Raw genomic sequence first — 15,235 nt, 5'->3', positions numbered from 1 at the left:
CCGGAGCCTTCTCTTCTCCAGGCTGAACAGCCCCAGCTCTCTCAACCTGTCCTCATAGGAGAGGTGCTCCAGCCCTCAGATCATCCCTGTGGCCTCCTCTGGACTCACTCCAGTAGGTCCATGTCTCTCTTATGTTGGGCACTCCAGAACTGGACGCAGTACTCCAGGTGGGCCCTCACAAGAGCAGAGTAGAGGGACAGAATCACCTCCCTCGACCTGCTGGACACGCTTCTTTTGGTGCAGCCCAGAATATGGTTGGCATTTTGGGCTGCAAGCGCACGTTGCTGGCTCATGTTGAGCTTCTCATCCACCAGCACCCCCAAGTCCTTCTCCTCAGGGCTACTAAAGAAGGAAATTAAAAAAAATTCTTTTGCTCTTGATCAGGACATGAGGTTTTTATCTTCATCTTTACAAAACTACAACATTTAATTGAAGAAATACTCCATAATCCTAAAATGTTTCACAGGCCAATTGTCAGCATCCATGTGCTTTTTCTGAATGACATGAGTTAATCCCAGCTGATGATTTCAGGTTACTGAAAGTCTTGGGCTTGGTCTGCGCTCCCTGCCCTCTAAGAAATCATAGAATAGTTTAATTTGGAAAAGACCTTTAAGATCATCGAGTCCAACTGTAAACTTCACACTGGCAAGTTCACCACTAAACCACATCCCCAAGCACCACATCTACACGTATTTTCAATACCTCCAGGGATGATGACTCGACCACTTCCATGGGCAGCCTGTTCCAATGCTTGATAACCCTTTTGGTGAATAAATTTTTCCTAATATCCAATCTAAACCTCCCTTGGTGCAACGTGAGACCATTTCCTCTTGTCCTATTGCTTCCTACTTGGGAGAAGAATCCAAGACCCACCTCGCTACACCCTCCTTTCAGGTAGTTTTAGAGAGCGATAAGGTTTCCCCTCAGACTCCGTTTCTCCAGGATAAACAAACCCAGCTCCCTCAGCTGCTCCTTATAACACTTGTTCTCTAGACCCTTCATCAGCTTCGTTGCTTTTTCTAGTGACCACTGCTTAACTGCTGCCTGGAGGAATGTTTTTGTTCTTCTACTTGACCTGATTCTTCAAAACAAGGAAGAAAGCATCTCTTGAATCTGCATGTTTTTTCTCACTTTGTTCAAAATGGAATCCATCTTCTTTCTTACATTTTCCTCCCCAGAACGTTTTTTTGTTTGTTTATTTGTTTTTTGGCTGTTAACAGCCAAATTATTTATTTGTTTTAGCAGTGCTAAAATTTTTAATGAATATAGGCTTAGCAGTCTCCACTTTCTCTTCCCTGTTTTGGTTCCCTCCCCCCTCCCTCTCCTTCATTTTAAGACTGGACTCTGAAGTACTAAATTTAAGTGTGTCTGGCAGGATCCTTCCTTCACCCTGAGGATGAGTTTACAGTCCTGTTGTATTTCTGATTTCATTCTTGGTACCTATAATATCTGTTAGAGCATGCCTCATAAGAAGCCTGTACTGTTTTATAAACTTGTAATTCTGTTTTGCTTCCTCTCTCCCAAGAGATGACATACTGCCTTGTCAACAGGAGAGCTGACAACTGACACTGCAAGTGCTTTTACTGTGGTGTTTGTTTCAGATCATATCCCAAGCTCCCTGCTTTTGTTCATTTTAGGGACTTGTATCATCAGTGTCATTCCTGAAATGTGTGAATATATGAATATGATAGCTGTTGGCTTCAATGTGGTTATGCACCTCTGACATCATCTGTAATGTAATTTTTATGTACTAAGCAGGAGACTTGCACTTGAGAACAGATGTGCTTGGTGGTTTTAAAAAGAAAATGGAGATAGCCAAGAATTAATTATAACTTTACCTTATTTGATTTTAAAATTCCTGAATCTGTTAAGAGAGTTTCTGTAATATAGGAGAGTGGTAGTGATTAATGAAATGTTGCAGTGAAACTCCTCATGTGAGTTTCAGGTATAATAAAAGTACCAATTTATAAAATTGAAATGAAGAAACTCCATTTGAAAGCTGAAGAATTAGTGTTGTCCCTAATGCCCATTAGCCCATGTATCATCTTTGTTATACTTTTATGTATGTTATTATGATTGCACTGGCTTTCTTTCTGCCCTTCTTCCTATCTGTCATGGTATTAACATTGCTCTTGCTGAGCATGGTGGTTCAGATGGTACTTCTGATGCATATTTGACTCTAGTAATGTCTGCCTCGGCCTCACTGGGGTGTGTGCTGGTATTTATAAATCTATGGATTGTGTTCCTCTGGACTGCTAACGATGGAATCCACAAGACTTTCCATTATTTGAAGGAATTGCCATATTGATACCAGTGGAAGTCTCCAAAGTTCAACTTGTAGAGCTGAAGTACTTGAAACTGATTCTTGCCCTAATGTTTTCTAACCCTGCTGATAGGAGATTATTGTTTGAACTGCAGTGCATTTGTAGTCTGACTATAAACTGTTGTTAGAGATTTTTAACTGCATGCTGCAGCATTGACAGGGACAGAGATCATGGAATCATAGAAGGGTATAGGTTGGAAGGGACCTTAAAGATTGTCTAGTTCCAACGCACCTTGTGGAAGGGACACCTTCCACTAGATCAGGTTTCTCAAACTTCATCCAACCTGACCTTGAACACTTCCAGGGAGGGGGCATCCACAGCTTCCTTGCACAACCTGTTCCAGTATCTCACCACCATCACAGTAAAGAATTTCTTTCTAATATCTAATCTAAATCTACCCTTTTCCAATTTAAAGCCATTGGAAGCCAGATGGAAGAACGTTGTATAATGTGTAAAAACCTTATTGCCCTTTCCACAGAGGCACGTCAGCAAAAGCTAAGCTGTGTGTGTCAGGTTTTTGGTGGAGTCAGTAGAGGAGCAGAAACCCCATCAGTGAAGGTGATGGATTGCCAGGGGACTGGAGCAGGATGAGCAGTGACTGTGAAAGATGAGTCTGCTTTTGGAAGTCCACATTCAGTATGACAGTCATTCACTCAAGCTCCTTACAGAATTGCGCTGCAGATCTGTGATGATGAAAACTATAGTGTTTAGATTCATAGGTGAAACTTTTTAAACTAAAAAAAAAAAAAAAGAAAAAGAAAAATTTGGAGGGGCATTTCCATGGATAATGTGGTGTTAGACTATTACCAAAATAACATTCTGCTATGCACTTGTAATTTAAGGTGCACAGGCTATAAAAATGTTTGTAAGTTTAGGATTTGGTTCAGCGATACTGTAACAACTATATCAGACTAGGGGATCTACAAACAACTGTATCAGACTAGGGAATCTACAAACAATTTACAAAGCCCTGTTGTTATTTACAAGTTATTTTTTAATGGCTGTGTTTGCTCGAACATGTTGGAATTCTCCATTTTATTGATAGAAGAGCTGTGAGTCTTTCTCTGCTGAGGGGCAAGGGGAGTTTTTAACCTTATTAGCTATTTATTAATAGTGGGTTAGTAAAAGTTTAGAGGATGGAAGATTTCTCTGGATATCTCTGCAAGAGGCTACAGTCTGAAGAGAATAAAACCACAACAAAAATATTCTGTTTCGCGGGAGTACCGTGTTAACTCACTCCAAGAGGCATGCAGTGGGATTTGGCTGGGAAGGAGGAATAGCAGGAGAAAAGGAGGATCTGAAGGTTTTGATATGACTCAACAGGATCAGAAAAACCTTGCTGATGCACAGGGTCCTGAAGAGTGTCCTGGACACCTCAAAGAGCATTAAGTCCAAAGCAAATTTCAGAGGGATTGGACATGAAGAGAGGAGAAGGTACATTTTCATAGAATCATAGAATGGTTTGGATTGAAAGGGACCTTAAAGATCATCTAGTTCCAACCCCCCTGCCATCAGCAGGGACACCTTCCACTAGACCAGGCTGCTCAAAGCCTCATCCAGCCTGGCCTTAAACACTTCCAGGGAGCTGTAATCCACAACTTCCTTGGGCAACCTGTTCCAGTGTCTGACCACCCTCACAGTGAAGAACTTCTTCCTAGTATCTAATCTAAACCTACCCTCTTTCAGCTTAAAACCATTTCCCCTTTTTCTATCATTAACTGCCCTTTTGAAAAGTCCTTCCCCAGCTTTCTTGTAGGCCCCCTTCAGGTATTGGAAGGCTGCAATATGATCTCCCCTCCCCAGAGCCTTCTCTTTACCAGGCTGAACAGCCCCAACTCTCTCAGTCTGTCCTCACAGGAGAGGTGCTTCAGCCCTCGGATCATCCTCATGATCCTCCTCTGGACTTGTTCTAGCTGCTCCATTTCTCTCTTGCATTGGGGGCTCCAGAACTGGACACAGTACTCCTGGTGGGGCCTTACGAGAGCAGAGTAGAGGGACAGAATCACCTCCCTCGACCTGCTGGCCACGCTTCTCTTGATGCAGCCAGGATATGGTTATTGGCCTTCTGGGCTGCAAGCACACATTGCCGGCTCACGTTCAGCTTCTTGTTCACCACCACTCCTAGCTTTATTACTGTATTTATTACCTCGTGTTCAGCTTCTCGTTCACCACCACTCCTAGCTTTACTACTGTATTTATTAGAACTCTTTGACTACTGGCCATTTCTTGTGCTGCCTAATAATAGACTTCAGACACAGTTTGAGTCAAGCCAGACCAAAGAGGTTTAAAATTATACAGGTTACCAAGACAGGAGCAAGTTGAGTACAGAGCTGCTGGACTTTTACTATGGCTCTGGCACAACCCTAGGGCTTGTCAGGTGGAGGAAATAGCTCTGGTGCCGGTGCAGCCATGCTACTATGCCAGGCTCTGTGGATCATCCAGATTGCTTGACAAGGCTTAGAAAAAACAATTTGCAGCAACATGAGCCAACTCTGATGCTTGCAAAGAATTGGAACCTTGTGAGCAGGGAGGGGAGTTAAGTCTGGCTATGATAGTGGTAGCAAAAGCTTCTGCATTCCCTTTCCCCAGGGTTATTGTCTGAATGCACTGTGGAAACTGTCTGTTGAGAAAGGAAGATCTCGGGTGATGGCAGGGGCCTTCTACTAGATCAGGTGCATCATAACCCTGCTTTTTTTGCCAGTCACCAAGCCAAGCTGCATTCTGTTTTACCATGGAAAAACAAACACTGTGCTCAGTGGCTGGAGTGTTTGAATTGCAATCCTAGGTGCTTTTGACTTTCTGCTATGCTTATTGTCATTGCATCAGGTCTCAGGTTCAGCAAAACACCCCACTTCTGTCCCTTACTGAATCCAAGTGAAAGTTACCTAATTGGAAAAGCTTTTCTCTCCTTTTCAGGTGTCTGTCCTCTTTGCAAAATTGCACTTGGCGAAAATAAAACTTGTTTAGGACTTGGATATTACAATAGGCTGCATTTTCATCTGCAGGTATATTAACTGGTTGGTGTGTATCTTTTGTAAAGTTTTCCTTTTTCTGTTTTTACAGGAATTGTAAGCATTTTCAGTAACATTGTTGTGTTAGGCATCTTTGTTAAGTACAAAGAGCTTCGGACAGCGACCAACGCAATTATTATCAACTTGGCTTTTACTGACATTGGTGTTAGTGGCATTGGTTATCCCATGTCTGCTGCCTCAGACCTGCATGGAAGCTGGAAATTTGGATATACTGGATGCCAGGTATTGCAGTTCAGTCAGAGACAAAGTTTTGAGCACTTAAATGCAAACTGATAAGTAGTAGCTCTACCTGATATTAGTTCTTTTAAGAGAGAAGATGGAGATGCAAAATTTTACTCTGGACCTAAAACTGGTGTTCTGCAGTGTCAATGATTTCTGTATATAGGATTTTGTGTGAATTTCATTCCAAACTTATATTTATAATCTGAAAACATTAAAGTGTAACCTTATATCAACTAGAGATTTTACAGTAGCTTTAAGAAGGCTTAGGAAATGAAATCCCTAAATGAAGAAGGTTATACTAGCACATGCATATTTGATAATTAAAAGACTTTGGGTGTGGCTGCTGTTTTGATGATGAGCTTAACAGATCTTGATGAGTTTTGCTTGTCAAATACATGTTCTTTTGGATGGGACTATTAGGATATCCAAAATGAAGATGTGCAAGGCTATTGGTCTCCATTAAAGATTTATCCTAGTTTTGATAGCTCTCTATTTTTAAAAATAAACTGACTGAAAAATTATACTTCCATAGCTAAGATATAGTGCCATTTGCTCAGTGTGTACTGTGATTTAAATCTAGTTTTTGAAAAGACTGTTGGGTTTCAGTGACCAGGAAAATGAGTAGTAATGTGAAGGCGTATGCTGAAAACGTGACTGAAGGAAAGTATTAGCAACACTACATTTTGGACCTTTATATAGTGGATGTTTATAACAATCTGACATCACTTGCTTGAGTACACGGTTATTTCAAGGTCAAAATTCAGTCACTGTTTGACAGTAAGCCTCACTTTTAATATCTTTGGATCTGGACTGACTTGTAGTGGGTTGGAGTTGGTGTGAAATCTCACTACCAACGCTTTGGGAGTTAAGATGACTTGAAGCACAATTCGAGTCAACCTAAACCAAATCAATCCTGTGAACTGAGATGGCTGAATGTCATGTGGTTCTATTATAACCACTGGTGGCATGTGGTCTGGCACAGGGTGCTGTATTCCTGGGGTGCCAGTGGTAACACAGCCCTCCCAGTCATCCTTCCCAGTCAGGCTGCCCATGGGGTAACTGGGCAGGTGCATTTGGAGCATGTTGGGATTGCAGCATATGTCACTCTGTGCAGTAGGTCTGACACATGTAAAAATGGGGGCCGATGGGGAAAATCAGCGTACCGTATCCATAAAGTAAGTGTAGTTACACAACAGAGGAAATAGTGACAATTCAAGACCTCAAATTTGCTCGAGCCATAACTTTTTTGATTAATCAGATGCTCTTCAAGTTTCTTGAGCATATATCAAAAATATGAATGGAACCCCCCAAAATTTTTATCTCTGAAACTCAAAATTAACTTAATGAAGTATGGTGTGTGTTTGCTTTGTAGACTACTGTCCTTAGGATTTCTGATGTGCACGCAAGCAGGTTGCTTTTGAAATGTTTAATTTTAGATGAGCCAGCTCCAAATTGCCTGCATTGAATTAGTTCCTTCAGTACCTTGCTTATGGAAGAGAGCACTGGCTGAATGTAATGTGTCATAGTGCCTTTGACTCAGTCCAAAAATTTATGCTTGCACCTTTAAAAGATTTCTCAGAAAGGGTTAGTTTTTTTGTTTGTTTGTTTTAATTTCAGATCTATGCTGCCTTAAATATCTTTTTTGGGATGGCGAGTATTGGTTTGCTCACTGTTGTTGCGGTTGACCGTTACCTGACAATCTGCAGGCCTGATATAGGTACTGTACTTATGTTCAAAAATCATTCAGTGTTGGGCTTCTAACTGTATTTTTTTTCTCATTAATGACTCCATAATTACAGTCCATAATTTGAATTTAGAGCAGTAATCTGATCCTACAGTACCTGGTTAAGTAAGGTATATAGTTGGCATGGATGTTACCGCTTGTGAAAGCGAAAATTTCACAATTAGGCTGTTATTCTGTTTATAAATTGTATTTTTGTGTCTGTTTTCAGTCTTTAGAGGACCACATATACAGAAGCACACGAGAAGCCTCTAGCTATAGGAGGTTTTGACCTCTATCAGGGGAGTGTGTGCCTCTAGTGTTAACACTGCACTGGGTTTTTTTCTCTCCTCTCTGTTATAGCTGTATTGCAACATTTAATTCCTCCCCCTGCAATCATGCAAAGATGTACTTGAAGGCACTGTTGCATAATAGGCTTTTTGGCATGGGGTTGGATCATGTATTGCCTCTGTGCTGTGAGTTGGAATGGGTGGTGGCATTTAAGTGGCATTAAAGGCTGGAAAGCTCAAGATGTTGTTCAGCATTATGAAACCGGTATGCTGCGTTGTTTGGGAGTGCAGGCCTTGGAAAGGACCATTATTAATTTGGTATGTGCTTGCTGGAAGCTACTTGTCGTTCAAGTTTAACACTGGAAAGAAGCAAAACATGGCAACAGTTTGTGATTGTATGTGCTTGGCCGCAGGAAGAAGAATGACTACCCGTAGCTATGCCACGCTAATCCTTGCTGCTTGGATAAATGCAGTCTTTTGGGCTTCCATGCCTACTGTCGGCTGGGCTAGCTACGCTCCGGATCCGACTGGAGCAACATGCACAGTAAATTGGAGGAAAAATGATGTGTAAGATTTTCTTTCACCCTTTATTTTAAATTGTCAGTCTTATTGAAGGCTAAGATTATTTAATTCACTGATATATGAGCATAAATTCTTTCTGAAGTGTGAAGGCTGCCCAGAGAGGTTGTGGAGTCTCCATCTCTGGAGATGTTCAAAACCTGCCTGGACGCTTTCCTGTGCATCCTGTTCTAGGTGAACCTGCTTTGGCAGGAGGGTTGGACTAGATGATCTCTGGAGGTCCCTTCCAACCCCACCATTCTGTGATTCTGTGAAGCCTAATTTATAAAAACCATTTTAAAACAATGGAAATAATATAGAGCAAGTGTAGGAAAAAACATAGGAATTGAACTGTGCTTGAAAAATGCAAGACTTAGAGTTGCTAATAAAAAAATAAAGCTGAAGAATATTTTCCTAATTCTTTAAAAACTTGTTTTAAAATTTCATAATCAAATCAAAATATAAAATTCTTTAGTAATTTTTCCTGAATGACTATTTGTAAGTTACTGTGTTTTGTTTTTCTGTCTTATCAGGTCCTTTGTTTCCTACACAATGAGTGTAATTGCTGTTAATTTTGTTGTACCCTTAACAGTCATGTTTTACTGTTATTACAATGTTTCTCGGACAATGAAACAATATGCCAGCAGTAGCTGCCTGGAGAGCATCAACATAGATTGGTCTGACCAAGTAGATGTGACAAAGGTATGAGATATGATAAAGGAGGACATGTTTTGTTTTAAGCATATTCTTTTGTGTTAAAGTCTTAGGGGCAAAGGAATGGTGCAGCCGTTTAAGCATTTCTTTCCTGTATCCCCCCTTTTCCTTTCGTGCTAAATATTAACTGAAATTTAGCCTTGGTGAAAATTCTTGGCTTGACTTCTGACACTAGATTATTTACTTTTGCCCTAATACTCTTTCCAGATGAATAAGTACTTTGAAGGCTGGGAACAACATGAATTTTCTTTGCCTCTGCCCTCTGTCTTTACATACAAATGTACCTCAGCGGTGTCCTAGGAAGACTTTTACTCTACGTGCCTGCAGAGTCCTTAGGCTTTCTGCTAGGTTCACAGGTGTATGTGGTCTGAAATGGAATGGTCAATTCTTATTTGAACTCATGGCCTAGAAATAAAAGTGTATTTCCTAGCTCCCAAGCTGTGTGATTCTGATCCCTTGTTATTTTCAGTCTGTTAAGCTTCTCTCTTTCTTACATAAACAGTAGAAAATGTGAATTATGGCATGAAATCATATATCCTGCCTGGAAGGCTGACATTCTTTTAACATAGAAAAGTCCTTGAGAAAATTTGAAGTTCAGTAACTCCTTTCATTTTGTGTAAGGATATGATTTATGGTCTGGCATAATAAAAAAAGTGAGAGAGAATTGGACAGAAGAGTATGTACTTAGGATTTTGAATTACTTATCAATGCAAACTTAACATTCCTTGGACAACTTTTTAATTGCTAAATTTTGAAAAATTGTATTTTTACTTAAAAAGAATAATTTGAGCATTTTGCTCTTCTGAAGAACTTTCAGAATGCTTGGAACTGACAATTAAGTTTTAAATTTAAGCTCACATTTGTGAATAAAATGTATTTTTCCTCTTTTGCAGTTGAAGGCACTGAGTTATATTTTTTAAAAAAGGAAAAAAAAAAGATTGAAGCTTTGGAAATAAGCAGTATCCTTCTTTAGAATTGTACTGCTTACTTTTTCACAAATTAGCAATTTCCAAGCTTTCTACACACTAAACTTCTAAACAAAATGGTTCTTTCTTCACATTTTTATCCATAGGTATTGTGTTAGTATTTAAACAGCAATCTTCTGCGTAGAGAGTCACAGCGTGTTCATTGGTTATGCTCTAGGACAGCTCCTACAAAGTAGTAATTTACTTCTTGTTTCTCATTTTGCTCATCACTGAAAGACTGAATTTCAGTGTAAGTGGAGGGTGTAGGTAAACAACACTAGGGAATCCTGGACATTCAAAAGGCCCTGCAGGTTTGTTTGATTTTCTAGTTATTTGTTTTGTCCTCTTGATTAATTTGAGATTTTAGTTCCAGTTTGCATTACTGATTCATGTCCCTGACAAAAGCCAGAAAAGTCTGTCCCGGGTCTGTCCCAGTTGATTCCTCTCCTAGCCTCCCACTATCCCCAGTTTGTCACTGTTCAGTTCCAGCTGTGACATGGTGTGTTCTGGGATGTGAGCCCCAACGTGCCCAGATGGTTCTCTCTGACAGGCAGGCAGAGAAGACATGACTGCTGAGATATCTCCTCAGTATGATGCCTGATCATAGCTATTATGCTTCATTAAACCAAGCAGACACTTTTGGGTTCCTTAAGTGTATAGACTGAGCCTGTCTTCTAGAACATTTTTTTTTTTTAACTGTACCATAGTTAAGCCTTATGAAATGCTTTTATTAACAGCCTTATTAAATGTTTGGATTAGATTTTTCTATCTGCTCCTATTTGTTGTTTGTAATAGCATCCCAGAGTGACCTCTTATGGTGGTCATAATTAATGTGTGAAGTCCTCTCTGGCCATTTAAACTTCTAGTGGACAGATTTAACATAATCAGTAGTGCTCACTGTGAAGGAAGGTTGTATGTAATGCAATAACAGCATGCCAAATTACATGGCAATATGATGTGCTATTAAATCCCTGAAGTGAGATTTCATTATAACCTGCCAAAATTTGACAGGTGTACTCGTTTTCCTCTTCTTATTGGGTTCTGAATTGCTCTATTTTCACATAGGTGCACATACTTTTGAGGTTAGGTTGTGTGGTCTTCAGGTAATACTGGTTATGTGTCTGTTCCTCTTGTTTTACAGATGTCTGTTGTGATGATTGTAATGTTCATGATGGCATGGTCTCCATATTCTATTGTGTGTTTATGGTCTTCCTTTGGAGACCCAAAGAAAATTTCTCCTGCAATGGCCATCATAGCTCCTCTGTTTGCAAAATCTTCCACGTTCTATAATCCCTGCATTTATGTCATTGCAAACAAAAAGTAAGTGTTCATAATTTAGTACCAGTCTTCTTCATGATTTTAGCGCATCATTTAACTATAGAAGGATCATCTGTAAATTATGACAAACTGATTAGTGAAGAGATCAAAGGGTAAGCCACTGCTGATTTACCAAAGATGACCTTTTTGAACAGGAAAGTCTAAAATAATTTTTTTTTATCATATTCAGATCGTAAAGAATTGATAAAGATTTTTGAGAACATACTAACAAAGCTTTTGTAAGATAGTTTTGCGAGTCCCTTTGTGGTTTCTCAAAGGGACTAATTACAGAATTTGGGTTGCATCAGCAGCAGACTGGTTTTAAATGACTGGCCAAAATGTGTGGTGGCTTAGTGACATTGTAACTTCTGTATATTTCCTTGCTTGTTTTGGGATGTGTCATATTCTGACTGATTAGGATGGATTGCCACTTTTTGTTAAAGTAAATAAGCTAAGCCTATTCTTCTGTTTTGAGCAAACATATCAAAAGCTCTAACCAAGCCCGTGCCTCTGGCTGAGAGCGGGACTTTGCAAAGAGGCATCCTTCCGTTCTCTACTGCCAACCTAGAAGCAGAGCATGTGATCTCTATCTAGATGAATTTATCTAATCCTGTTGAGTCAATTAAAAGACAATCTTGTTTTTTTCCCCATTCTGTAAGTTGTTGTGGCTAAGCCCTGTCCTGGGATAAGCAAAAGCTGTTGTGACCCCTGTTGTAGAAGAAACTGAACTTAACCGAGTTATTGCTGTACATGGAAGTGAAAAAGACTCAGGTCCTTTTGAATTCCAAATACACCATTTTTTTTATTACATAAATTTTACTAAAATTGAAAACTGTTGTAATACTTAACTGTGTAATACCAGTTTACACAGTTTTGCTTTAGTATTTGGTTCTCCAGCTATCAATCTATTTTCCCTTTCTCGTCCTTTGCAGGTTTCGAAGGGCGATCCTGGCAATGGTGCGATGTAAGACAAGACAAGAGATAACTGTAAACAATGCCTTCCCCATGAGGGTATCTCAAAGTGCACTGACTTAATAGAATTTGTCATTTGACTGCGTAAATTACATGGAAAGGAGTGAAATCTGGGTTAAAGTTCATTAATCTTTTGGAAGATTAATCTTTTGGAATAATAATCTGCCCCAGCTAGCCAGCTGTTTTCTGTTAATCACTGTAATCTTTTTAGATAGGTTAAGAAGACAAAAAGACAAAAACCACGAAGACTTTTTAGTTTTTTAGAGTGAGGTTTGTTGGCCCAATGTATCTATCCCAAACAAAAGAGACTAGTGAAGTGGTCACTGTGACTCTTACAGGGTTGGACAAGGTGACACAGGGGCAGGGAGAAACTGAAGCAGGAAGTGCTTAAGTTTAGTGACAGAGATTTTGCACCTGTAATTCCTTTCATGAATTAGTTTCCATCAACTTCACTTGAAAATTTTCCAGACTTGAAATATTCTGGATTCTAGCAGTGTGAATATATTTGTATATGTGTCCATGTTGATATGCTTTGCGAAATTCTGCTTCTGTGAGTATGCTAAGATATCAAAACATGTAGCCAAACCCTATAGAATTACCAGCTTTTAGGATTTTGAAGGCATTTCAGGATATTTAATGTATTTTTAAAGTGTTGGCTCAGACAACCAGATGAATTTGTAGGAAAGACAGCTTTTACTTTAGTAGTAGTACATTTTTAGTGCTTGTGAATGCACAGCAAATCCTCAAAATGAGAAAAAATGCACCCTAAAGCTTGACATTTGGAAGGCATGTAAAACTGACTAAATATTTATGGTCATTTCTCATAATTTCTAAGTGAATCTCATGGTTATATAGGTCTGTTGTGTAGTTTTCAAAAAATACCTTTTTATTCAGGATAGAAAAGATGACTGTGTATAGATCTATTTATGAATAGTAGTATACACGCTCTTGATGATCCTCAGATTCTGAGGATAAATGTCTTCTATTATTATGTATGCATGCATCTGAAGTTTGGCTTGTAGTATGTAACTTGTTTAAAATATAGGTGGGTTTTTGGTAAAAACCTGTTTTTACATGTTTTTTTTAAAGCTTTGGAATCTAGGCTTTCTATTAATTTTTAATTTTTAGTATTAAAGAAAATGCCATGCTATATCCTCATGCTGTACAAGATTTCATTCAGGAACCTTGGACAGTAACTAATGCATTGCTTCTTAGAAGGAGCAAAGAGATATTTTATCACAGACTAGCCCTACAAGTTATGTATTAAAATAGCCTTGAAACATGCAGTATATGATCTGAAACAAAGTATGTTCTTCTGACAGAATAAAGAATGAGCTGGTTTAACTGATCCCTTTCAAGATACATTTGAAGGTTAAGCAACTACAGATCTCAGCTAATCTGATGTAATCTGCTGTTACTAAATGGATGTCTACATTCACATTTGTAGCACACTGCAAATGAGTGCCTAGGAATAAAGTTTTCAAATTTTTTCATATGAGTTCTGCTGGGAGGAAGCCATGTATCTGTTTATTTACTTCTACCTCCTAATGAGCTTTTTTGAAGAAGCGCAAGGTTTTTGTCCTTCACAATGCACTTGTGTTTACCATGGCAGAAGTGATGGCACTGGAACAAGGTATATATTTTATTATTTGTTATAAAAGGCAATTTATAGCAAAATAAGGAGAAATGTTGAAGAAATTGGAAATAACATTCCTCTACATTGCAAATTAGTTCTAGCATAGTTGAAATAAAGGCATGTTTTACAATGGTGTTGTATGGCTAGCAGCGCTCCTGAATAGGAGCAGATGGTGATTTATGGCTTTGCACTTAGCAAGTAGCTACTCTAAATGGTCAGTTTTGCAAAAGGCAATTTCTTTCTGCTCCATGATTTTCCTACTATTATAATGTCCTTTCTATGTCTACAAACTATCTACTTTAAGGTGATTCTGGTTTAAATAAATACAATAGTTTCTTCTTTTTTAATCTGCAGGAAAATCACAATTTTTTTTTTGTAATAGAGAATAATTTGTAATTTGATGATCTGGGTATTGTCATGTGAATTTTGGGAGATACTGTTTGTCATTGCTACTTATTGTCACAATATATCTAGTATACAGCTGCATGAGGAGAAAGTAAAATAGGGGAAGAATATAGAGAAAAGGGAGAGAAAATTAAACATAGGTTTATTGAGAGGAGGGGAATCTTCAGGCTAATATATGCAAAAAATGTACCCCAAAGAAATGGAAACATACTGATTCTTGAAAATGCTGAGAAATACCATTTCACTGAAATCAAAGGGAGCAGAAAGTTCTTAGCACCTCTAAAAAGCAGGTCATTTCTATGTAGAAACCAGAAAGAGGGGTAGAAAGCTCTCCTTTAGAGAAATATACTAACATTTTCTATTTTCAGTCTTTCCTGAAAGGTAAATATAGACAAATACTTCTGAACATTCATCATGCAGAAAAAATAGAAAATAGTAATCCAGTATTCTGAATTTAGTAAAACAGATGGGTTGCAGTTCCCATTTGAGATACATGCATGTATTATTCCTTACACAGTGACTTCTGGTTTTCAGTTGTCAATAGAATGATGGACAGATTGTGTTTACATGCTTTAGAATAAATCAAATCTAGATTTCATGTGAAAATATCATTGCTGTTTTGTATTCTTTTTAGAAACTCCACATTTGTCTTTTCAATTTTTAAATGCAGAGGACTGTTCTTGATTTGACATTCTCTATTCTTCTAGTAGTGTTGCAGAAAGTAATAGCATTTGCATTTAAGTAAGAAATGCTGATCTCTCTCTCTTTTTTTTTTTTTTTGGTGATGCTAGGTCTGTGCTCTGTAATGATCCTGACATGTATGAGATCCCTGTGAATGTTCCTGTGGATACTGTAAAACTTCGTATAGAAAAAACTGTTGTACGAAGGATTCCAACTGAAGCCTTTTACTACCTAGTAGATCTTAAATACCTGTGGCTAACTTATAACTGTATAGTCAACATTGATATGAGCAGTTTCTATAACTTGAAACGACTGCATGAGCTACGGCTGGATGGTAATCTGCTCTCGACTTTCCCTTGGGAATCGCTGGCAGAGATGCCCAACCTACGGACTCTTGAT

The 15,235-nt window shown here is 38.7% G+C and overlaps 2 protein-coding genes across 2 annotated transcripts in view; both read left to right on the top strand.

The window, feature by feature from the left end:
- Positions 1–12,177, top strand: part of RRH (retinal pigment epithelium-derived rhodopsin homolog) — a 14,534-nt gene extending 2,357 nt beyond the window's left edge. Inside the window, exons 2-7 of the mRNA XM_010170177.1 lie at positions 5,388–5,578; positions 7,196–7,295; positions 8,002–8,155; positions 8,680–8,848; positions 10,967–11,145; positions 12,075–12,177. Coding sequence (XP_010168479.1) covers positions 5,388–5,578; positions 7,196–7,295; positions 8,002–8,155; positions 8,680–8,848; positions 10,967–11,145; positions 12,075–12,177 — 896 coding nt within the window. The remainder of the gene's footprint in view (positions 1–5,387; positions 5,579–7,195; positions 7,296–8,001; positions 8,156–8,679; positions 8,849–10,966; positions 11,146–12,074) is intronic.
- A 1,454-nt stretch (positions 12,178–13,631) lies between these two features.
- The window catches only part of LRIT3 (leucine rich repeat, Ig-like and transmembrane domains 3), a 12,295-nt gene continuing 10,691 nt past the window's right edge, over positions 13,632–15,235 (top strand). Inside the window, 2 exon segments of the mRNA XM_029085467.1 lie at positions 13,632–13,747; positions 14,947–15,234. Of these exon segments, the coding sequence (XP_028941300.1) occupies positions 13,632–13,747; positions 14,947–15,234 (404 nt within the window).

Source organism: Antrostomus carolinensis, unplaced genomic scaffold (assembly GCF_000700745.2).
Source record: "Antrostomus carolinensis isolate BGI_N321 unplaced genomic scaffold, ASM70074v2 scaffold7070, whole genome shotgun sequence".
Lineage (NCBI taxonomy): Eukaryota > Metazoa > Chordata > Aves > Caprimulgiformes > Caprimulgidae > Antrostomus > Antrostomus carolinensis.
The sequence above is the reverse complement of the archived record's forward strand: the minus strand, read 5'-3'. Positions and strand labels throughout refer to the sequence as shown.